Source organism: Oculina patagonica, chromosome 12 (genome assembly GCF_052425735.1).
Source record: "Oculina patagonica isolate OP01 chromosome 12, crgOcupat, whole genome shotgun sequence".
In the NCBI taxonomy this organism is placed as follows: domain Eukaryota; kingdom Metazoa; phylum Cnidaria; class Anthozoa; order Scleractinia; family Oculinidae; genus Oculina; species Oculina patagonica.
Window position 1 is genome coordinate 12,931,472 of NC_135769.1, and position 25,582 is coordinate 12,957,053.

General features: G+C 40.1%; 1 protein-coding gene across 1 annotated transcript; it reads left to right on the forward strand.

Moving 5' to 3' along the window:
- The first annotated feature begins 545 nt into the window (after positions 1-545).
- On the forward strand, positions 546-25,504 carry LOC144631943 (nucleobindin-2-like). The gene is made up of 7 exons (XM_078490522.1): positions 546-1,296; positions 20,868-21,056; positions 21,743-21,833; positions 22,058-22,116; positions 22,501-22,593; positions 23,295-23,522; positions 23,818-25,504. The coding sequence occupies exons 1-7, from the start codon at positions 859-861 to the stop codon at positions 23,929-23,931; spliced, it is 1,212 nt and encodes a 403-aa protein (XP_078346648.1). The 5' UTR covers positions 546-858; the 3' UTR covers positions 23,932-25,504.
- Positions 25,505-25,582: the final 78 nt, after the last annotated feature.

Here is a 25,582-nt window from a genome sequence, read left to right on the forward strand (position 1 = left end):
TAGTCAGTCTTGATTGGTTAACCAGACAAAATACTTGTCACGCCTTCCACCGATAATGAACGCCCCACAGGGTTCATTAGTAAGCAACAGAAAATCCTTGCCCTCCATAGTATACAGTGAGTATAGACATGCACGACCCCGCCGGGTAATATTGTTGTGACTGTTTTGTATCAGGACTGCGGTCTCCGTGGATTATAGTGTTTCATTTTCCTTGTTGCGTCGGAAAGGAAATGCGATTCTTTTGCTCGCATGTAGCATGGAGGTAAACAGGCTTGGTCAAACAGTTAAACACCAGAGATCAACAACAGTCGAAAGGAAAAACACGGCGGAGCACAGTAGATTACAGTACGGAGAACAACCACTACTGTCGCCACTACCAGTAAAAGGGCAGGCAGTCAGTCCCCTCCCCTGCGACAAAATTTAATTGAGAGCGGTCTGTAGCTAACTAATGACTTGTACTTGGTGTAAGACTCCACATAATGTCCCGAGCTCGACAGCACTTTATAAATCGTCATTTATTGCGTTTATTCACCAAATGAGTTCATCCAATCCACAATCCAAACCAAATTACTGCAATGTGGTAAAATTTTTATACTTTGCACGCAGTAAACTAAAGGTGAATTCGTGAATTCATACCCTGGCGGACTTTTTCGCAAAGGACTAGGACCGAGTTGAGTTTGAGCAGCTGTCCATGTGACCGCACCACCGGGCGCTTATTGTGCCACGTTTCAGAAAGACGCGGTTATCCCCATTTGATTTGTTTTCTCTGTTTAGAAATTTTTGTAGAGTGGTTTGATCTTCGTCGAACAGTTACAAGAACTATCGATACGTTTGATTCTGGGGAGCAGGCTTTCAGAAATGTGGCAGAAGTACACGTTTTTTTGTTGCTTTGTGATCACGTTGGCGGTTCTTTGCGTCGCTCCTCCAGTTAGGAAAGACAAAAAGAAGGCAGACAGCGAAACGGCGGCGAAAGGCGATCCAGAGTATGCCAGATATCTGAAACAAGTAATTGAAATTTTAGAAAATGATGATGACTATGTCAAAAAATTACTGAACGCTTCTGAGGACGAGCTAAGAACTGGGCAAGTGGCGGATGATTTGGACCTTGTTAAACATGATGTAAGGACCAAGCTTGATGAATTGAAACGACAGGAAGTGGAAAGACAGCGAATGCTACGCCGGCAAATGAACGATCACTTGAATGGTCTGAAGGAAAGGGAGTATTGGAATCCACTGTTTGATGATGAAAATCCCAATTTCTTTGGGCCAGATGATTTTAAAAAGCTACTTTGGAAGGTAAGATTTAATAAAGTTAGAAATATATCTTTGTCGACTTTCGCAAGAAAGGAAAGCTGTACCAATAAACTTAATGTTGATAATTTGTTCAAATAAAATTTATCTGGAAAACACAGGTTTGTTTTACCGTTTCCTGGGTAAATAACAAATATCTTACTGAAAGGAAATCAGAAGTTTGTGACAACTAGTGAGGCATGATCACTGCGTGCTGTACCCAGACAAGGAGGAGTTTATTAGCTCACATTCAGGCAAATACCGGTGAACAGCATCTGTTAAATGGTAACTAACAGTCATCCACTATTAAACTCTCCCAGATTAACTTTGGATTGGTGTGTATGCAATGTTAACTGTTTATAAACATTGACATTATTAAAGTTTTGCTCTTTAAATTTGCCAACTGTTAAACAAAGGAACTTTTCTTTGATCACTGGTATCAAAGGCACATTTAGAACAAAGGGTGATGTCTACTTAATCCAAAATTTGTTATACAGTGAAATCCCATTATATAGAACCATCGGTCATCCTTAAAACTGTGGTTGCATCAGTGAGGTGGTCATATATTTAATGGCCGGGGGATAGGATCAAATCATATGAACACTTATTCCTTTTAAATAATGTCATTAGGTATAATTTGATTCTGACACCCAACAACTCTTGCTTGCCATAGTGGACACAGCTGATGCATTCTGATGTAAATTAGCAGAACTTTGATCCAAGTTTCATGCTGTTTGTTACTAACCTCATCAGAGATTTTGAGCAACCAAATTGCCGGTTTAAATTTGTGAAGAAAATAAAGGTTGGGGACTTCATAAGGTGGTTGTTGGTTGTGTTAAAAAGGTGGCTAGATTAAAAGGGTTTTCACATAAGAGATAGACTGACCTTTAGTATGGGCCAAAAATAATAATGTGGCTGTATTAATGGGGTGGTCATAGAGTGGGGCTTTACTGTTATAGAAATAGTTGTTTTCTAAGAAACTTCTTTTACTTTAAACCATCATAGAAACATAAACACTTATCATGTTCCAGGTAATCAGCACTGGGTTTCTCAGTGCTACAGATTCTGTCTACATACTCATTTTTTTTTTGGAATTTCATCAAAAGCACACAAGCAAAATATAAACTGCAGGGGATCTGAATGAGTAGAGATGCAAGGGGTGGGGGATGAGTAAAGAGAAAGTGGACCATTTCCCTGTTTCTTCAGAAACAGAAAATTCCTACTGGCTAAAAGGGGATTAACATGTCATCACCCAATAGCGAAGCGCACTAATGACGTCACAGGATTTTAACCCCCGTTGAAGTCAGACAAACAAACCGCTCTCCGTAAGAGTGATGTATGGCAAAATGGAGTTTGCGGGCACTTCGGAGGCATATTTAGCGATTGTTTCACGATACTATTGCCATATGGGCTCAGAATTCGAAAGAAAAATTTGGCTGTGCGACGTCGAAAGCTAAAAACGTGGTTTGAAACTAAAGGTTTGTCATAAAAAGGCGATTATTCAATAAATGTAATGTTTTCCCTCAGTTATTGAATGGATTATAAAGGACCGATTTGCTGAAAGAAAACATTTATTGGTACGAGAAATGCTGAATGTTCACACTGTGTGTAAGTGGCTCACTGTGCTACACAACAGAGCTAGCCTCAGATGTATGCCATGACAAAATTACGCAAAGAAACGCTTGTCCGATCGGTCTCCTTGACACACATGTAAAATAGGAGTTATGGAACAAACCGTGACAACTCGCTCGGCTCGCCCAGGCTCGCCTCGCTCCTTGTCACAATTTGTGTCCATAACTCCTATTTTACATGTGTGCGCGGAACGCAAGACGCCTTTCTTACCCCCCTCGCGAAACGAGTTGCAAAAAAAGACGTTTAATCCCAGAAAACTTAAGAAAAAGAAAGCTGCAATCTTTATGCAAAGCATGGTTAAAACTAACAAAAAAATCGGGAAAGCAGGCGTGGAAATGGTAAAAAAAGGAGGAAAATGTGAGTGGCTTTCACATTCCTAACTTCCTGAAGCAGATTCGCCGGACCCGACAGTGTACCAATCGTTGTATGGCGCCATTGTATTAAATTACAACCAACCTTTAATTGCTGTGCCAGAAACAATTCCTATTGAACAAATGCTCTTATTGAGTAAACGAAGATGGGAAGAGGGAGAACTGGAGAAATTAACTTGAATGTAAAGAAAAACTTGAAAAGATCTCATGGAAAAGCGTTTACAACATACAAAAAAACTAAAGAAAATGAAAAACAAATAACAATCTTTTTAACAGACGAGCTGATTGAAAAATTAAAAAAATTAGACAGCAGTGTTGTCGCAAACGTTTTAACAAGCTAAACAAAACTTGCACGCTCCGGTGAGTGCATAAATTAAGTTTTCCGCAACACAGAAGTGTATTGCTGGGCCTCGATGTTGTTGATCTTTTTCAGGCTTTTTTTTTTCTTGCAATACAGATTCTTTGGTATTCTATCTGTCGTTTCTCTTGTGGAGTAACTGTTTGTGTTGCCACTTCTTCCAAAAATTGATAAACTCGAGGATTGTGAAGTAAAACACGTTCTGTTGGCGTTTGGCTCGTCATTCTTTATGATATCCAGGTGTTAGCTTGATTTATATACAGAGTAAAGAAAATATAAAATGACATCATTAAGCTATTTTTAGTGACAATGACTCACAATTGGCCGTCACGTGCATTAAATCAAAAGAACAATAGTTGTGCACGTGTAAAACAATAGATTTTACATTCCTGTGTGCTTAGAACTCAGATTTTAAGCACACAGGAATGAAAACAACTTACAAAAGTCTAAAAATATCATTCGGGTAATACCCCGACTTTGTACGCCCACGCACGCAAACACAAAAAAAATTTGCATGCCGCTGTGGGTCACGCAATTTCTCGCTGTTCGCTTCAACTTAATTGTATTTTTTGCACACTCAGATTTAATCCTTTCGACTCGGCTGAAAGTCACTTTAAGTGCGCTGTAACCTTTTATTTTGCCTCGTTCAGGCAATTAACAACATCGCGGGTTATGTCTCGAACATTTTTTTGCAACTCGAACGACAATGCTTCCATCACAAAGTAAACAACAAGATGAGCGCAGACAATCATTCTTTCATTAAATGAAAAAATGTTCTATTGGACTGAAATTTTATTTCGAAATGTCGGTGGTGCTTTCGAGAAGTTTTTTTTTCATTTTTTGTCTTTCTGCTTTCATGATCTCTTGTCGTATTTTTTCGATGTCTGGCTGTGAATTTGTTTGTTTGTGTGCAAAGCTTGAACGTAAAGTCTCTTTAAGTTGACGATATTTCTGCATTTCTCGTAAGATCAGTTGAAACTCTTTGTCAGAAACAAGATTATCATTCAGAGCTTGTGAGACAGAGCTGTTTATCGAGTCATGTTTTGCAACAGCCAGAGCGAGGATTCTTGAGTGCTTATTAACTTTACGTTCAAGCTTTTTGTTGATAACTGACAGGCCAGTGGAAGCTGCGCCAGATACAGCTGCTACTGCTGCAACAGGCGCGCCGATAACAATTCCAACACCAGTAAGTGAAGTCGCAACAGCTCCAGAAGACAGAGCTGCCGTCACGGCGCCAAGACAGACCACGGAATAGTGAATAACTTTCCGGACTTTTTTATATTTTTTCAACACAAGCCTGTAATGCTCAGCTTCAGCGGATATTTCTTTTTCAATTTTACTTATTTCAGTCAGCTGAAAATTCTCGGCATTTGTTGGGAGGCTTGGATAAAGTTGTGTTTCTTCGCGATCACCATAAGCAGGGGCACTCGGGAGAACATTAGCAGATGACATGGTCGTATACATAAAAGTTATTTTTGTATTTAATTTAATTCAATTCCAGCTCATATGTAAGATTTGAGCCGTTAAAATCGAATGGATTTCCATTCTCATCTCTAATCGAAAGAGTCAGAGATGTCACTTGTGCATCAGCCATAACGTCACGCAAGACATTGGGCTGTTCACTTTTGTAATTTATGTTTTCGTAAGCCTTTCCTCGGATGTCGAAACAAGCTAAAACAGAAGATGGTTTACCATTAAAGAGATTCTGTTCTCTGTCAACTAAATCGCAATGAATGAAATAAGTTGTGGGAGAATTTAATCTTCTTATATAAGTTATAGTTCCCAAATGCCCCACATTATCATTTCCAAGTAGTAAATTAGACATACTTTTATTGAGAATTATTTTTTTATTCTTTTCATTTTTAATTACAAGCGGTGTACCAACATCTGTGGTCGTTTCAATATCATGTTCAGCCAATTTCTTTTTAAATAAGCTCACCAACATTTCGAGTGTGTAATAATCAGCCGCAAAGGGAACAGTTACCGTATTTTCTTTTGTATCTTTTTCACCTTTTACAAGGATTGTTCCATCTTCTTTTAGATTGAACCAAGTAGGGATATGAGATGACAGGAGCCGGATTTGGCTCGGTTTTGGAATAGGATAATCGAAATTTACAGTGTGAGGATTTTCTGTTGTGGTGACAGTGAGCACAACCATCTTTATAATTATCTTTTGAAAAATAAATCTTTAATATAAAATGGCTCCGCCTATTCCGAGAGCTGATGACATTTCTCAATCAACTTTTCTTGATTCCAAAGAAAGAGATTTTATGAAGTGGATGAAAACCACAGAAGCAACTAAAATTTCTGAAGCGGCAAAAGACAATGCATGGAAACCTTTTCTTGCAAAATATCCAAACGCTGACCGAACAAAATTTGTTGCACAGGTTGAGTTCGCGTACAACCACACAGCAACGGCAGACATTTATTACAAGGCAGGGCAAGGCCATTTGATAAATGTTTTTGGCTCTGACAGCAAATATTGGAGCCCAGAGATGAAAAAAGCACTGGGGGTGAATCAAATTTCAGGCGGTTTTCCACAACAGCTGTCACCAAGCGGCGCAAAAGGCTCATCTTTGCCAATTCCCGCGGTTGGATTTCACGAAGCCGCACCGAGTTTGAAAAAAATATTTAACAGCCAAATAAACATCTACGTCACACCAGACCAATATTTCACAACGAAATTAAGAGAGATTTTTCAAAAAACAAAACTGAAGCATACATCAGGAAAAGAGTCAAAAAGGTGGCTTGCTAGCCAAAATATGGGCTACTGGCCTCAGCAACTTAACTTTGCTGTTTGGTGTGCGACAACAGGCAGTGGGGTAAGCCGAGAAATTTTCGATGAAGAACACTCATCTCTTAGCTTGCCACCGATTGTGCGAAATTTTTACCTTTTTCACGTTTATTTCACGATAAGGCGAATATTGTTTCAGATGGGGGGGATTCAGAGCGTAAGTGCCTTGCCTGGCGACCCAACGTTTAGCCAGTTTGACAACAAGTACGACGTGGCTTCTTACAAAAGAATATGCGCTGAGTTCGGTGTCGACCCGTCAAGCGATTTCCGTTTCACAACAGGCGCAAACCACGGACTTGGTAACGTTTATATCTGGATATCAGGGCATGGTATACAAAAAACTGGAGCAAAATACCCTGATTACGATAAATTTTCGGATGAAGGTGGAGCTGCAAGCAAAGGTAACTTGATTCAATACATCGAGCCAGACGACGCTGCATATGCACAGGCAGACTGGTTTTGTCCTAAAGGCACTGAAGGGCTTACTCAGGCAGGTTTGTCGAGAGTAAACCAGTCGATAGAGGCTTTTGTCTACTGTATTCTCGGTTCGCAGGTGAACGTTCGAAGTAGCATACTTGGAACAGGCGGCCGTGCAAAGGAAGCGCAAAGTGAGTTCCTCGTGTTGGTTGAAGACGCTATAAGGCAACCTGATCTGGCAAAGTCGGTCCAAAGATACCAACTCGCCATCGACCAGGCTAAGGTTCGGCTTAACCTTGCAGTCTGCCCAGGTGCCTGGCTGATGCCCGCTCGTATGGTGATAAACACAGAAAGCGTTGTTGGTTACAATAACCAGCTTAAGCAGGCTGTTGTTGGGATGAAATTAGGAGTGAATGATGAGGTTAATAAAGCTACAAAAAAAGCAGCTCTTAAACTGATGGCGGGAGGAAAATCAAAAATCAACCCACCAAACAGCCACCCTTCAAATCCTATACACAAGAGCGCCACAGCAAAAAAAAAATCAGGCACCTGCAGCAAGCGCTGCTGAAACACAAGCTAGCAACGCGCAAAGCGCTAAACCTACGAAGGCCGTAGCCAATGATTCACACGAAATAAACAAAGCAACTGTCGCTGTTGGCGCGGTTGGAGCAGCAGCTTTGCTCTACACCCTTATGCGCTAACGTCTCTTTTTGATGTATTTTTCAACAAGAAAAGCAACCACAGCAAGGATAAGCAGCCAGGTGTGCTCTGCAAGAAATCCAATTACTTGACCAGCGGTTTTGAAAAGAAATTTCGCAATCGAGCCAATGAGACCAGGCAGAGCTGATGCAACCTTTGAGCCAATATCACTTAGGCCTTTTCCCAACGCTTTGCCGGTGGCCTTCAAAGAGTTTGTAATGGCTCCAATAACAGAACCAATCGTGACACCAGCAGCAAGAAGTATTGCTGTTAATGTCACGCCATGTTTTTTGAAGATCTCTTTGATCCTCTCACGAAGTGGAAGCGCTCTTTCTCTTTCGGCAATCTGCGTTTGCAAGCGTCCAAGTTCCTCGGTTCTTTCCGCAACTCTTTCTTCCGCGGCTTGTTTGTCAGTGGGGGAGGCATTCTCATCCTCTATAACAGCCTGATCTTCCTCGTTTTGGCGCTTCAGCTCGGCTTCTTTCTCTTTTAGATCCTCCAAAACTCTTGTGTCGTTGAGCCTTTCTTGCAAAGTGTTTCTTTCGCTCTCTTTGGCAGCGAGGCTTGCCCTTAGTTGGCCGACTCGTGTTTGTTCTTTTGCCTTCTGCTTTGCTTGTTTTTCAAGAGCAGCAACTTCTTTTTTTTTGTTTTCAAAATCCTTTTCAAGATTTTTTTTTAGTTGATTAAGTCTGCGCAATTCTGATTCATTTTCAACATTTGACCCAAGTTGATCCATCTTGGCATTTGTTCGCTCGATTCTTATTCTGAGATCTTCTACTTCTTGGGTGGCTTTTTCTTTCTGCATGGCAATTGTTTCTGCCTGTTGTAGTTGACTTTCAGCTTCTCTTAATCTTTGTCTGCTTTCTCTTATTTCTTCATTGTCTCTCTCAATAAGTTCTTGTGCCATTGGTCCAAGTTCTTCCCTGATTTCTTTTGTAAGACTTGGATTTAGCTGTTGGTTACCACCTGTACCCCTTTTGGTGGTGAAAAGGTTATATAATTTTTTACCAGCTCCGGCCATTTTTACTTGTAATCTGCCCTTTAGACTGTAAGAGGCTTCAAGATTTGTTGATGAGCTTTCTGGAAACACCCCTTTTAGAGCATTCCATGCCTTTTCGCTCATTGATTGCGCACTGCCAAGCAAAGGTGTTTCATCATAGGATGTATCTGGCAGCCCGCTCTGTTCGTGCTGCATCGTTTGCATTTCATGTTGTTCACCCCCATGGTAGGGTGTGGATGCCTCCCCGGGCTGAAATGGTCGGGTTGTGTCGACCTCTTGTCCCTCTTCATCATCGTTATCACTGTTGTGGTCAAGATCTTGGTCCAAATCAGGGTCCTCGAATCCAAAATCACCACCACCTGTTGCCATCGCTTAATTTATATATATATATTTTCAAATTAAACTTTTCAATTTAACAATAAAACCAATCGAGAGATGGCTGCTGTTCAAGAAAACCTTCGACCGGGACGCACAGAGAAAATACTCGGCGCACTGAAAGCCGAGCGCGCGGTAAAACGAATCACTTTTGACCGCACAGAAGCCAATCCAGAGGAAACGTTGTATGTTTCAGTGCCAAAGCTGAACGAAAACGAGGTCATTGTGCCTGGCTCGCTGGCGCTGCGCTTCAACATCGACTTGAGCGGAGGCCATGCCAACAACTTTCTGGTTGACAACGTCAGCCGAGCTCTGGTCGACAAGTTTGTTGTAAAGTACGAAGGCACCGTCGTGCAGGACACGGTTGGCTATGACATCTACAAAATATTTGAAGACTTTTTCCTTTCGCAGGAGGAGCGCGACGACAGGGTGCCAGAGGGCATTCAGAGCGAGGACCTTAACAAAATTCGCTCAAATGCTGGCGATAAGAAAACTACAGGAGTCGAAGCAGAAAAAAAGCTGAATGAGCTATATGGAAATAAATACCGAATCCGACTGGATCACCAGATTTTAACTGACCATGGGGCATTTTATCCTCAGGCACTATACAACGATCTTGTGTTCGAACTGAAGCTCGCGGCAGCCGAACATGTGGTCAGAGGCTCAGATACAACAAAACTAAAATACAAGTTGACAAACATCCAGCTGGAGTACGAGATGATAAGAAGCAAGGAAATTGCAGATGAAGCGTTCAGCGCTTATTCGGGCGGCAAAGAGTTCGCTTACGACCACATCCAGCGTGATAAAGTGACGACTTTTGCAAAAGGCTCCGACACACGTCTGAATCTAAGGGTCAACCCGCAGAGGAGGTCCATGAAAGGTATCTTGCTCCTATTTATTGAGCAATATAACAAAGGTGCAAGGAGCTCGGAAAAGTACATTAACCCGGACCTTACAAAAGTAAGCATCACTGTCAACGGCTCGCCAAACATGCTGTACAACAACGGCATCGAAGGAATGGACATTTGGGGAGAAGTTAAAAGATTCTACATGAAAGAAAAAAATAAAACGCAGCACATGACTCTGCAAAAGTTTTACACAGAAGACAAGTTTGGCCTTCTTATTGATCTGCGTTCCATGGCTGACCACTCGATGCACGGAAGCGGCACGCGCCTTGTGAACACAAAGGACGGTGTCCAGCTTGAGCTAGAGAGGAAAGCAAGCGGCTCAGGTAATTTGAACTGCCACATTTACGTAATCAGCGACGCCCAAATGAATATAATTGGCAGGCAGTTAGAATCTGTGCTTTTATAATATACGAACGAAGATGGATCCTGCCAATATACCCTTCAACGCCCTCATTGTGGGACCAACGAACTCAGGAAAAACAAGATACGTGGTCAATCAGCTTTGTGGCCCTTTCCGAGGCAAGTTTGACTACATCGTGCTCATCTGCCCGACGTTCGAGCACAACAAGACTTATTATCGCTTTGCTGAGGAAGATATTCGATTTTTTGTTTTAATTTGCGAGCAGCACGAGGTTGAATCTTTGTTAAGGCTTTCAAGATTTCTTTTTGAGGGAACGAACACGCTTATCATCCTCGACGACTGTGCTGCTTCGAAAGATGTAAAGGGAAGAACGGGGGAGTTGGTGAATCTTGCTTTCTCTGCTCGCCACGCAGGTTTAAGCATATGGGTGCTAACTCAAAAAATGACAAGCATAACAGCCTCATTCCGCGAAAATGTGGCGGCAATCGTTTTCTTTTACACCCCCTCTGCCAAGACCACGAAGGCAATCTTTGAGGATTACGCTGGCGAACTTGCCAATGAGGATTACAAAGAAATCATTTTAAAGCTAAAAAAAAATAAGTTTTCGCATCTTGTCATTTCTCATCGCCACCCTTACGGCACAGATTTTTTTTATTGAACATATTTTTTATAGTAATAAATGGCTGACCCTTTCGCAACTTCTCCTCCCGAGAGCGTCAAGGGCGCTGCAAGTGAACAAGAATTAGCTTCCGTAATGGAACTGCTAGGAGCTGAACCAGAAAGTACAGAAAGCGCTATGGCACTCATTCAAGGCCCTGACATTCCTGCTTTGCGTGAACAGCTTGCAATCCTTGTTTCAACAGGAAAAGCCAAAGAAGCAATCGGTGTGCAACTGACACACGAGCAGGTGAAGCGCTTGACAGATAAAGAAGTTGAAAAGTACTTAAAGAGATATGAGGCATACGTTGGATCCAAAACAACCGACAGCTTGATTGACAGCTTTATTTTTCTTGTTACCAAAGTCGTTGGTATGGCAGTAAATATCAAGGACGTCAATGATTATCAGAAGGAACTCAAAAACGACTACATCATCAGCAAAGAGCTGTCCACTGTGGCAGGCGGTCTGGCTTTGAAATGCGGCCGCTTTCTTGCCCTTGCAAATGCTGTGCTTATCACAACAAAGCACATTGATTTAAACGAAGCCGCGCCTGGCGCGGGGACGTGCGCAGCACGCGTCAAAGACGCCCAAGGGGTCCCGACAAAGTTGCAAACCAAAGAAACACCAACTACTGAAGATTTTTCTGAGCAATGCTAAGAAAATGCTAAGTAATTACTGAACAATGCTTAGCAATTGCTTAGCAAAAAATCTTGCTGAGCAATTTTCTATTTAAATATTATTTTTTTTTATTATAAATGGCCGAGCTCGAACAAACTCCGATCGCTCAAGAAGAACAGAAACAAGTTACTTCAACAACTCCAGCAACAAAGCCTGCCAAAAATCCAAAGCGAGTGGCTGCTGGCAAGCTTGCAGCTGAAAAAACAAGACAGGCTCGTGAAGCACAAAAAAAAGCCGCGATTGATGCCCAGGCAATCATTGCAAAAGACAAAGAAAAGAAATCTGCCGCTGCGAAGCAAAAGGTAACTGCTCCCGAAGAGACACCCGAGGCTGCTTCCCGCGGTTTAAGCACAACCCAATGGATCTCTTTGCTTGGTTTGAGCGTTACAATTATTACAACTTATGTCAAACGCGAAGACATCAGAGCCTTTTTCAATAAAATAAGAAATGCTCCTGCTGACTCTCAAGTTACAACAGAGAAAAACGAAGGCACATTTTCGCAAAGTGTTGAAAACTCAGAAAGAGAGAGAGTGCCAAAGGCACCTGCGGCATCGAGAATCCCGCAACCAAAAAGAGGAATCCGTCCGATGGATTAAAAAATTTCTTTTAAACATTTATTTTTCATTTATTATACCGACAATGTCGTCCCTTGGTTTTATTCTTGACAGCCTTGTTAAAGGTGCAGCTATGGGTGGTATTGCATTACTTTGGTTTGAATTTACCAAAACTTGCGTTAAAACCGCTATTCGGATGCATAAGGATGAGGATACAATTATTAAAAGAGGTATAAAAAAAACAAAAGAAGTTGAATCTGGTGAAGAAGTTGCAAACTTTGCTTCGCAAAACGGTGAAGAATAAACAAAAAAATTTTTCAATTGAATATTTTTTATTATTTTATACTGAACCGCCATGTCCGACAACAAGCTCGTGAAAACGCTCATGGATGCCGCCACCATTACAGGTCTCGCCGCCGGAATCGGCTGGGCTGCCAAAAAAGTTGTAAAAGAAAACTTCACATCCGACCCAAGCAGCAGTTTTATGAACTATGTAAAGTTCACAGCCGTCATGGCTGGCAGCGTTGCACTTAAACAGTATCTCGAGGACCAGAAAATTCTCCCCACCAATTAAAAAAAAATATCATAATATAAGAACAAAAACACACAATGGCAAGCGTAGCGATTATGGCTGGCGGAGCTATCTTGAACGCTGCTGCTTTCATTGGCGGCAACTATCTTGCTCGAGCTTTGGGTGGCGGAGATGACGCCGCTTTGAAAGAAAAAGAAAGACACGACAAAGCTCTCGAGGCTTACCAGGCAGCTTACGCGAAGTACTCTCGCGACCGCACGAAGCTTCTCGACTGGATCGAAACCAACAATGAGATCAAACAGCAAGCGAAACAAAACTTTACGAACACAGACTACGCTTTCAAACTCTACAACCAGGCACATCCTGACAAACAAATGATTCCTCCGAAAGAACCCAAGTTCTCTGATTTCTATCAGCCAAGTGAGCAGCAGAAACAAGGTGAACTTATGTTCGTTGGCGCTGGCGCGCTTGCAATTGGGTACGCTGCCTTTCGGTTTCTTTAAACTTTTATTTTTTTCTTGTATACGCACATGGATGCAAAGATTTTTGCGGAGCAAAACTTTTCGAAGAAAATCTCGAAAGTCTACTATAGCCCCCAGGGCTACTGGAAGGGAATTGCAGCGATAAAAAAATTAGCCGAGGCGGCCAAGGTTTCCGAAGATGCTGCTAAAAAGTGGCTCGTTAAGCAGGCCCTTTGGCAGATCTACCTTCCGGCACCACGATACGTTCCTCGCCCAAAATTCGATGTTTCTTTCTCCTAACGCGGTCCACCAGGCGGACCTTCTTTTTCTGCCACACGACAAACTGCCGCGAGGGCGAAAAGTTTACAAATACGCGCTGACTGTTGTTGACGTTGCCAGCCGATTCAAAGAGGCCGAGCCTTTGACCTCCAAAGATTCAACTGAGGTTGCAAAAGGTTTTCAGACAATTTACAGGCGAAGTGCACTAAAATGGCCACAGATGCTTCAAGTTGACCCTGGTCGCGAATTCATGGGAGCTGTTACTAAAGAAATGGAAAATCACAAAACCTATATTAGACGCGGGCGTGTTAACATTCACAGAGATCAAGCTATTGTTGAACGTTTTAATCAAACACTGGCAGGGCGCCTGTTTGGTTATCAGTACGGTGTCGAGATGAACCTGCCATCTGGCCAGCGGTCGACAGCGTGGGTAAAAAGGCTTCCCGAAGTTGTTACCGCTCTGAACAACGAAGTTACCAGTCTTACTGGAAAAAAACCTGCTACTGCAATCAAAGAAAAGGCTGTTTCGTCCAAACCGTCCTCAAAATATACAAGACCTGTTGGCTTGAAAGAAAAAAAACTCCCCTCTCTCGTTAATGTGCGCTATTTCTTCCAACCTGGCGAGCTAGAAGGCGGCGTAAAAAGGGCTACAGATCCGATTTGGTCATTAAAAGTCTACAGCATTGAAAGGTCTGTTACTAAACCTAATCAGCCAGTTCTTTATTACTTGCACGATGGTCCAAAGCGCGGCTTCGTGCGTGAAGAATTGCTTGTTATTCCTCCAAATACACAGTTACCACCAAGCACTTAGTGCTTGAGCCACTTGGGCTCAGAAAAGCTATAAACGTTCTGTTTTTGTCGGCTTGTTTCGCAAAACTTATACCCGTAAGCATTTGTATGTATTCCATCTTCACATATCCATCGCTTTGAGTCAAAGGGGGACAGCGATTTTTTGTTTACCACTATTGAATACATCTCGTGGGCATAGCTTCTTAGCATGTGCATTTCGTGAAAGCTTTCCTTGTTTTGAAAAAGTGTATCTTTGAAGTTTTCATGATCTATCTTATTCTTTGTCACACACTCTTTTACCCCCTTTGCCTTTTTTATATTTTCTTTGTCTTCTGTCATTATTGAATACATTTTTGGCCTCAAACAAACACACTCTGAAATTAGTTTTCCTGCGCATTCGTCTTTCATTTTTCCCAACACCTTTTTGTTTTCGTTTGAATGAAGTGAATGCTCTTTTGGGTAGTCGCTTGTGTCGTACTTGTCAATGTTTTTTGCCATGTCCGCGTAAACGTCTTCTGTTTCTATCTCAAGCAAAAGGCTGTCTGTGTCTGTATACAAAAGCTCGCAACGCTCTCCATAGTTTTCTTTTAGATGGTTGTAAAAGAAGTCATACATGCATAGCTTGCTTACGTCAAGGATGGTCATGCCTGTGTAGACCGGTTTATTAAGAAAAAGCTTACTTTTTCTCATGTCTATTCCAACCAGATCGTTTGAAAACATTACATGCCTTGAATACAATGGGCTTGCAACTAATTTTCTTATTTTATTTTTTTCGTCGCTGCGCACTATTCTTATGTCTACACGGTTTCTCAAGTTTTCCATTGTTTTTCCAAAAACTGAGTTATTCATTAGCTTGTAAAAGTTCTTTTCAAAGACGCTTTTCGCTTCTTTTCGGAATTCTGTGTTCATCCGGATGTACGGCTCCATCCACGCCTCTTGTTCAAACTCTAAGACCCTGTGCACTTTTTTGAGTTTCATTCCCTGTTTTAGATAAAACTGCAAGTTTCGGTAATGCACGACGTAATTGGTTTTGTCTTCAAGAATTAAAACAAGCTTTTCAGTGTTTGGCGGGCGCAAATCAAGATTTTTTATTATTTTCTTTTGGTAAGGTGAAAACATTTCTTTGTTTATTTTCTTTTTCTCTGGCGCTAATGGATAGCTGCTGTGGGCGTCGTGCAGCTCTTTCGGGTATTCTAAGTCCACCTCTAAAATCCATCCAGCTTTTGCAAACTCTTTTTTTGTCATTATTTCTTTTTCTGTCGGCATAACCTTTTTCCATCTAAAACCACTTTTTGGGAGCGGCTTGCTCATTGCCCACCCGTAAAGGTTATTTGCATCGAGGTACGTTATGTATTTTTTTGGCTGGCTCGGGTCAAATCCCTCAACATAAGGGTTGTTCGCCTTTGCATACCTCTTGCTTACCATCGAAATTCCGCCTCTTATTCCCCTTTCAACAAAAAGATGCATTTCATAGTCTGTAAGTAACTCAAGCTCCACGCCTGTCTTTTTCAAGAGTGCGTCCCAAGAAAGGCCTGGCGTCGTGTAATAATTCGCGGGATCCAACCCGTACTTCTCAAGACAGATTTTTCGAAAGTTTTCAAAAACGTCGGCTAACAGGGTCACGTCTGTCTTAACGTACAAATCGTGGTAGTCGCCCAGGGTCTGGCAGCCAAAGGTTTTCCACACTTTTTGCGCATGTTCATACTCTTCATCTGTTATGTGCTCGTCGTTAAGTTTGCTGTAAAACTTTTCTTTTTTTGGCAAACTTGTTTCTGTAAATCTTTCCCATAAGTCCATGTATTCGTAAGGATAGATTCCCTTTTTGCAAAGAAGTTCAAAACTTTCATCAGACTGTGTTGAAATAGATTTTGTTATATTTAATGTCTCCTTCGGTGTCGCTTCTACAACTTTTTCAAGTCTTTGTTGAAGAAAGTTCAAGCTGTCAATAAAACGCAGTCCGCCCAATGAAAATGAAATGTATTTTTCCATGTTGTTTGCGATACACCCCACCTCTTTTTTTGCCTCTTTTGAAATTTTTGCCATTTTTTGCATTAAATGGTGCGCATCATAGCCCCTCAAGTTGTGGAATACAACTGGTATTTGGGCCTTTTTTGGATTTATTCTCATCATCAAGTTACAAATGTTGTGCGCGGCTCCTCAGAACTTTCCTGTTATGTGACAGTGGTCCTTTACCACATCTTTGTAGTTCGGCTGGATAAGCGGCTTGTGGCAAGCCAAGCAATTTTTTTGGTTTTTTGCGGCTACTTTGTGTGTTTCTTTTGTCAGCTTTTTTAGCGCATGGTAATTCTCGGTATCCAGACTTTGCACCGCTTTTTTATTTCTGTAATAACATTTTTTGTGTAGTTGCCCAAAGTAATTAAGTTCCTCATTATTCCCAATCCATACCGGCAACGAGTCTAAAAAGTTTTGTTTCATTAGCGTTTTTTCGCAAATGTGGCAATCGGTTGCATTTTTGAATTTTTCCCAGTCTTCCGAAGTCATCACAAGGGGTTTTTGCTTTGACAATTCAAATCTTATTTTTTTCTCTTCACTTAAAAGGCAGTTCAAAAACACTTCAACGGCATTTTCTCCCCTGTAAACGTAAGGTTTTTCGTGTTTGCCATCGCTCCTTACAACTGTGTAAGCAAATCCACACGCCTCGTGCTGTTCTGTCTTGTCTGTGTAGCTTTTTTTCTTCAAGTCTTTTAGTTCTTCTCCTTGTTCTTTTCTCTTCTGGCGGTCCTCGGGCGTTTCGCGTTTACATCCTTGCATCTTTCTTAACAATGCCTCAAAGTCGGCGTAAATTACAAAAGGCGCTTTCATTTGTTTTTGATAGTTTTTAAAAGAAAGAGTGTTTTTCCCCTCTTCCGGCATCTCAATCCTTGTCGGCCTGCCGTTAATGCCATTGCAATATTTTTCGTGGTTCTCAAGCAAGTCTGCTCTTGTAAAACCGGTCAAGCACATCATGCAAAAGTGTTTTTTGTTGTGTGATTTGCTCTGATCGTAAAGCAGAGCGCTTACTCTTTTTACAAAACAGTAGTGCTGAATTAATCCTGACTCAATTAACATAAGACAAATACGAGGAATGCTTTTTTCTTTTTTGCTTATTCTGTGCACAATCACACAGTCGTCTTTCAGTCCCATCCAAACACATTTATTGCAAGGCCTCTGTTTTGCGCCTCAAGCCTGTCAATCTGCTTTAGTGGCGTTGGAAAATCGATTCCATTGTAGTTTATTCCGTCGTCAACTGGGTATCTGCTTGTTCTTTGCGGATTTTTCCCATCTCTTGGCGGAAATAATGCAGCTCTCAAAGCCCATTTCAAACATTCGTTATCCCTGTTTTGCACGTTAATAACTGCTTTTTTGTTTGCCAATTTTGGGGGCAAAGGCAAATAACTTCCACCTCGCAATGGCTGATAGCGTGCAACGTTGACGTACGCTTTGGTTATTCTTTCAATAACCCAGCCTGATCCTCTTTCTGACCAAGCCTCAATTTCTCCCTTTGCTCTTTCAATAAATTTGTCAAACTCTTTTTTTATTTGGTCTTTGTTGTTTTTTGTAAAAACTTGTGGTTCTCTTTCTCTAAAATAGTGCTCCATGTGTTGCGTGACTCCGTTTCTTTGTATCGAAAATTTTACTTCAAGTCCAAAGCTTGTTTTTAAGCTTTTTAAGTCATCAATTTCGCTTACTAAAAGTTCATAAAACTTTTTTTTGTTTTTTCTTGCAAAAGTGTAAAGATCTTTGTTGTTTATGTCAGTTTCGGGTATGTTCATTTTCCATACACGGAGCCATTCGTTAAAATCGGTGTGGGCCAGTAAAAAAGTTAAATTTCTTTGGGGGTTTCTTTGAAATTCACGGAGGTTTTCCTCCATCATAGCTTGCAAAACTTCTGACGAATATCTTGCGGCAGCCATCTGTTGCATATACTAAAGAAAAATATTTGTTTAATTGAAAAATAATTGTGGCACATAGGTGGAGCTCTCTATTTTTTTGCGTAAAAAACTTATTTAACGTCTTTTTTTGCAACTCGTGGCGCAAGAGGGGTAAGAAAGGCGTCTTGCGTTCCGCGCACACATGTAAAATAGGAGTTATGGACACAAATTGTGACAAGGAGCGAGGCGAGCCTGGGCGAGCCGAGCGAGTTGTCACGGTTTGTTCCATAACTCCTATTTTACATGTGTGTCCTTGCGTGACCCGAATATAAAAGAGGTCAATTTCGTTACACTGAGTTGTCGCAGCAAAATAGAATTTAGACTGATCGAGCCCGACAGCTATAGCTGCAGTCTTTCATAGTAATGGGGATAAATAGCAGCTCTCTTAAAAGGAAAGTTATTCAAACTGCAACGATATATCTGATTAAACCATGAGAAAGTGGTTTCTTTCATGTGTCGAAACAGAAGGCCAGCCCGGATATCAGTGCCGTCAAATTTGGGAATTTCTTGCAATTGACGTTCTTTCCAGGGCCTAAATGAAGCAAACATACAAGAAGTATTCTTCGCAATTCCTTGGAATTCTGTAGTCTCATGGTAATTCGCTATCCGCTGCATAATTTCACGGCATCCTGAATAATTTCGCAGTAGGGAATCAAGGTGTCATTGCCCGATCCTAAAGCTAGAGTGTTTGAAATCTACCATTTTTCGAGCCTGACGAAAGTTTCGGCCTCAAATTGTGCCTTTATCGCCTTTTTTTCTTGTCAAGAATGCGGCCTTTCCATACAAAGCCTTTGGCCATACTCAAATTGTTGTCTGACTCATGCGGGGGGGGGGGGGGGGGATCATGCGGCAAAATATATTTTTAGTAATAGTGCACTTCGCTACTGGCTTTTGCCATTTCATTAGGAAGTAGAGTTTGCTGGAAGATAAAGTTAAAGGAACAAAAGAAAAGTAATATTGGTACTTTTGACTTAAAAGTTTACCTAATACGAACTGAAACTTTGGCAACCATGGATATTATTTTTGGGTTCAAATTTTTGCATGATTTGTTCCCACTTCCATATCATGTAGATGCAAATGTCAGTATTCCAATCCTGTTGCCCCTTTTTAGTGCAGAATGCACTATTGTGATGGTTTGGTGGGTTGTCGTCTGCTAAACCCCTCAGGCGCTAAAGCACTATGGTGTAAACTTTTAATCACCAATTAATTAATTATTTCTGTAAGGGGGTAGGGGGTGGAGAGCAACAGACCGTGTGCCCTTGGTAGAATGGGAAGTCTATTTACGACACAATTGAAGAGCTCAAAGGTATATATTTGTTTCAAAAGGCACTATGCTCTCCTTGTGGTACTATTCTTTCTGGAAGAAAATTCTTTGTGCTAAACGCATGCGCAGATTAATAGACGTCATGAACATCACGTAATTCTTCCTGCGGAAGGATTCCTGTAGACTCCGTGGCGCTAAGTTAAACCACAAATTAATTGAATTAGACACTAAGGCGTCACAGCAGTTCATGTGAAATAATTATTGTTATGGCAACGCTGTTTTCTTAGAAAAGATGATCTGTTGTAACATCTCATAATTCAGAAAAACCGAATTCTTTAATTAATCGATAATATCTGTGTTATAATCGATGTTGCCCTGTTTGAAGAAAATAAATCACGTTACATCCGTTTTCGACAAAAACAACGGTATCATGTTACAATCGTTTTCAAGGAAAAGGAAAAGTATCTTGTTTGCTGTTTCAATATCAAAGGGAAATTCAAACTAACGAAAATTAAAATAGCAGGACGTGTTTAGAAATTATGTATCAAAGCCTAACAAGATGTGTTTTTTAATGCGGTAGAATTCTTGTAGAATCCGTGGCGTTAATTTAATTAGACTTTAAGGCATCACAGCAGTCTAAGAGAAAAACAAAGGTATCATGTTACAAACTTTTGCACGGAAAGCACAAATATCACGTTTGCTGTTTCAATGTCAAACTGAATTCAAACTAACGAAAATTAAAATAACAGAGAGTGACGTGTTTAGAAATTTTGTATCAAAGCCTAACGTGGTGTGCTTTTCAATGCGGTAGAATTCTTGTAGAATCCGTGGCGTTAATTTAATAAGACTTTAAGGCATCACAGCAGTCTAAGAGAAAAACAAAGGTATCATGTTACATCCGACACTTCCTTTCCTTTGATTTGTTCTTCATCAGTTGACTAACTTCCGTATCATTTTGTAAAACCTCTGCCTGAGAGGGGCTTCGTGTGAAAGCGAAAAACTCTTTAGTGTTTGAACATGCTTTCGTGAAAGAAATCTTCACACTACGTGCTTCTCGGCTTCATGCTTGAGTGAGCGTGTGACGTGTTCACAAGACTGTGGCGGGAGCATGACCTGGAAAAAGCCGGCTTCCTTGACTAAACACCTTCATTTTAACGTCGATTGATCGGCCGTGTGTGTGACCTTTTACTAAAGGAAATCCTTCTCCGGTATATGGGCTGTCACATGATTTTGTGATTTGCTTCAAGGAAATCCTTATCCTGTATATGGGCTTTCACATGATTTTGTGATTTGCTTCATGTCAAAATCGAAATGTATCACGATCGGTCGTTCAACATCTTACAAGTAAACATGAAACAGCGCTTTAAACTGAAAAAGTGAACTCATTGTATGTATTCTCAATCAAAGTTATTATAACAATGTCAATTGATTGGCCATATTGCATTCTGCACTACCCTTTGAGTCTCTGAGTTAAACAATCAACTATTAAGCTCTTATTTTTTGCCATTTTTACAGCACCATGAAGAGATGGATAAACAAGATAAAGAACGAAAAGACGAGTTTAAGAAGCACGAGATGGAGAAAGAACATAAAAGAAGGGAGCATCTGAAAGAAATGGATGAGAAGGCTCGCAAGGAAGAAGAGCTAAAGTTTGAGGCATTGAGGCAGAAACATCTAAATGCATCAAAGAATCTTCATCACCCAGTGAGTTCTTTCCTCCACTCCAAGGCTCAATTCTTAAATCAAACTGATTATGCAGTTAATTCTTAAAATATCCAGTTCACAAGATCAAGACAATGTTAGGGTCCATTCAGATGGTACAACTTATTACAGTGTAGCGTGCAATAAGCTTTCAAGTCTACAACACAAATGGTTTCATGTAAATCAAACCTACAGCTTGCTTGCAATTGAAAGGGTACAGGCATCAATGGCCCCTTGAATTTTTGGCTAAATTGAACTGCCCAAAACAGCTCCAAATTTTGCATGCAAGTTTGTTTAAGTGTGCTAAACATTGTGCTGTATTTCATTTCGTAAATAACACATGCAAAAAACAACAAACAAGCTAATGTGTCTACAATCAGCCAGAAGTATGAGTTTTTAGACACATCGCTTGCAAAACTTTCCTTGCAGGATTTTTAACTGTTAGGTTTTGTAACTATTTACTATCTTTTGATGTGATACTATTGTCAGTACAGTTGAATCCCAATTACTTGACCCACAAGTGGTTCCCTTTCCTCAGGTGAACACTGAAATTTTATCCCTAATTTCTGAAACAGTTTTTATATCACTTGGAGGATTCCATTGTAGTTGCATTTGTGTGAGCTTTTGATTATTTTCTGTAGTCTTAATAATATTGTTAAATTATTATTATTAATCTTTTTGTTGTACAGGGGAGTAAAGCTCAACTGGAGCAAGTTTGGGAAGAAACTGATGGTCTAGATGCAAATGATTTTGAACCAAGAACATTTTTTAAACTTCATGGTTAGTATTAAAGGAATATTATGAGTTGGAATGGAAAGTTGTTACACTTATTTAAAGCAAGTAAAAGTACTGTGATCAGTGCATTTTTGAAATTGCTTGTTACACCTCTTACCACCGCTATCCACCTTCCTGTTGTTCTTGTATAACTGCATTTGATCAATGCTAAGGATGCATTCTGCATTACATGTAATAATATTGTTGTCATATTATGCTTTTCTTTCCAGATACAAATGGTGATGGCTACTTAGACACAGGAGAATTAGAAGCTCTTTTTGTTAAGGAAGTAAGTGTAATCTACAGGCTTGACGCCTAATTTTCAAGTTCTGAGCTGTTAGAAGTAATGTAATTCTTACAGGACTTCAGCTGGTCTCTTGTAGTTGCTGCATTCTTAACACTTCCATCAAGCCCTGGAGAACATCATTACTTTGTTGACTTACATGTTGGCTTGAAAAAGAAAAGATAAAATGCTGCTAACCCATTAAGTTTTTTAATTTGCATTCTGTTCATGTACCCAAATGTAAATTACCAGTTACCAAAAGCAGCATTTTATTCTCCCTGATTGGATGTGGGATGTTCCAACGTGAAATCTCAAAAATAATAATAACAATAATAGTAATTTTCTCATGTTTACTTGATTGTTGATTGTAACATCTTGTGACTCCTTTAGGTTGACAAACTTTACGATGAGAAAGATGAAGACTTTGATCCAAGGGAAAAAGATGAAGAAATTTCAAGAATGAGGGAGCATGTTATGTCAGAGGTAATTAAGCATCAAGCGTCTTTTATTTTTCCAGCAAGAGATTTTGCATTAAACCAGGTATTCTTAGACTTGTAACTTGTTAATAGGATAAGCGAATTTGTCATGTTTATCGTACTTACAACAGTACTTTGTAAACTCCGTATCTAAGGTAAATGTTACCCTGTGAAAAGTGCTGAAGAATTTCATACATGCGACCTTTATTTTGGTCAATGAGGTGGTGATGTTCTGTGTTGCTTGGTTGGATGGCCTATTCAAAGCTTAAAAATTTCCTGCCAAGTTTTTTCCCCTCCGGGTTTTTACCGGCAGATTTGTTCTGGCTCCATATGACAGTAGTACCTTTGTAAACTGTCGCTCAGCTCTGAATCGTGTTTTTATCACATACTTGGATGTAATAAGAGGCTGCAGTATGAAATAATTATTGTTATAGTTCCCAGTGCTCAGCCAATACCGCCAAAATACACCTTATGGTTTTTGTTCATGTCTGCTGCATGGTGGAGCTGAAATGTTACATTTGTGCGCTAACAGTTACATGTTTTGGAACAGAGCCATGGTATAATGAACCACTGTTACAACAAACACATTATTCCAGTTCAGTCCAGTTTGGCACTTTGATATTTTGTAGTTTTACCTTAGTAAATGTAAAGTTGTCACTAAAATATTATCCTGTTAGCTGTAATGCTTTTTGTTTTACTTATATTCAGATTGACAAGGATAAAGATGGATTTGTATCCCAGGATGAATTCATGACAGCCAGTAAAGCAGATGAATTTGAAAAAGATGAAGGCTGGAAAAGTGTTGAGGACGAGCATCCATACACAGATGATGAACTGGCAGAGTTTGAGAGACAGCTCCAAGAAGAGGAAAAAGCAAAGATGGCGCAGCAGGAAGCAGCAAAGGCTGTTTCAGATACAGCTGCTAAACTTGCACAGGTTGGTGTTATATTGAATGAGGTACATGTGTAGAAAGATTCCTTATTACCCAAGTGCAGCTGCAATAATTAACGTGTACTGGTAAATGCATTTTCTAAAAGTCACAAAATGTCTTGGTTTAACATCTGATTTTGGTAAATCTGTCAGCGGACTTTGAGTGTCAAAATCACTGTGCTGCACATCACATTTTCAACTCTCTAATGGAGGTTTGGAAATGTGACAATACAGTCTTGTGTTCGATAATAACTTGGCCTTAGTTAAATGATTACTATTTTTTTTTTGTATTGATAAATAGCATATAGCAGCAGGAGGAACACTTGAAGGACTTAAGGAAGGAGAACAACAGCAACAACATGAGGAATCACAGCAGCAGCAACAACAACAACAAGATCAACAACATACACCATAAGAAGTGATACTTCCACTGACAGAAAAACCTCCATTATGGCTTGAACGACTCAGATAATTTATATTCCTTGTGTTACGCCAGTATGCCCAAGACATGGACAGATGGCTTTGCAAATAAACATGGTTTACAATCATGGTCCTGTTTAGACATATTTTCAACCGGTTGAAAAACAATTATTTCAGTTTGTAGATTACTGACTGAAAAGTTTCAGTAATGAAACCACACAAAGACATTCATTATTATTAGTTAGTCTTGTGTAGAAAAAAAATGTCATCAGCATTGTGGCCTTCCAATTTTTTTTTAATGTGGTTTAAACCTGTTCAGTTTGTGAATTGGACAGCTTGAAGTTTAAAACTAAACAAAGCTGAAATAGGTTTGGAAGCATTGCATCTTGTCTGATGTAAGGGGGTGAAGGGAATCAATGCTCTTAATATTTTATTATCTTAAGTTAGCATCTAACTTGAAAAGCTCTTAGTGGTCTTAGAAAATGAATTGCACTTTTGTTACTTTCCAGCATTTATGGTACAGAATGTTACAAGTACGTTTTAGTCCATTACAGATATGAACCTATCTTTTAATGCAGTGCTGTACAAAATGTAGTGAACACACATGTATAGTATGAACCATGAAAACAGAATAATATTAATAATTGTATTCTACTTCTCTTGAGTGCTGATTAATGGAGCTACGTCACAGACAATGTAAGTCTGTTGTTTGTATTCCAACTTAATCTTTGTCAGTTGAAACTATCCTTGTTTATTTTTGGGGGCTTAATTACTCCGTTGGTGTTTTTCCATGTTAGAAAACTGTTACTTTGAGGTTTCCTTCAATTTATAACTAGTCAAAAACTATGACATAGCTCCTTTAATACATAAAGCAATCAAAAAATTCTTCTAGTTTTTTGAGCCACAAAAATAATTTATCTTATCACAGATGACATTTTTCTGATTGTAGTTCCACTATTTTTGTTCTAAGCAAATTGTTTATTTTTCCCCGCGTTTTAATTAATTAGAATGTTATGATAAAAATTTAGTAATACATTTACACTGCAGGATGGTGAGACCTCCCCGAAAAAAATAGATCTTTTCACCTATTTTTTCATTAAACATGTATTGGTTGACAAACTAAACCTGTATTGGTCGGCAAAATCTCTCCAGTAACTGACACAAGTCCAGCGGGCTGCTGCAAGATACACTGTAGTATTGTTTACATTTTCTTGCTGTTTGGTGAGGAGAAAAGAACCACACATAGTCACGGCTGCAAATAATACTGTATTTTTCCACGGACATGGGCAAATTGTGGTCGTCACTGTCCGATGTCCAACTGTTATTTGTAGCCCTGCCTAGTTTGGCTTATTGTGATTTCTACTCTAGAACAGTGTTCCAGTTGAGTTATAGACAGGGTAATGGTGATCAATTTTAAGGGATCAATCTACAGAAATTTGCCATTAATTTGTCAGGTTAGGTTGCCTGTTAGGTATTCGTATCTAGAACACTGCTAGGTTATTATGAATTGAGGTTATGTACAATAACCAAAAAATGTGTGTCCTAAAGAAAGGAGAACTGAAATGAAAGTGTTGTTGTTGTTTGATGTTTACCGGTTTCCTTTCTTCAGTTGAATCAACCCTTGTTTAGCTTGGGTGGCCGCCGTT

What these genes read in the sequence shown, in the direction of transcription:
- LOC144631943 (XM_078490522.1), top strand. Translation starts at nt 859, where the DNA reads ATGTGGCAGAAGTACACGTTTTTTTGTTGCTTTGTGATCACGTTGGCG. An exon ending in AAGCTCTTTTTGTTAAGGAA is followed by an intron (nt 22,117 to 22,500) that starts GTAAGTGTAATC and finishes TGACTCCTTTAG; the next exon opens with GTTGACAAACTTTACGATGA. An exon ending in CAGCTGCTAAACTTGCACAG is followed by an intron (nt 23,523 to 23,817) that starts GTTGGTGTTATA and finishes ATTGATAAATAG; the next exon opens with CATATAGCAGCAGGAGGAAC.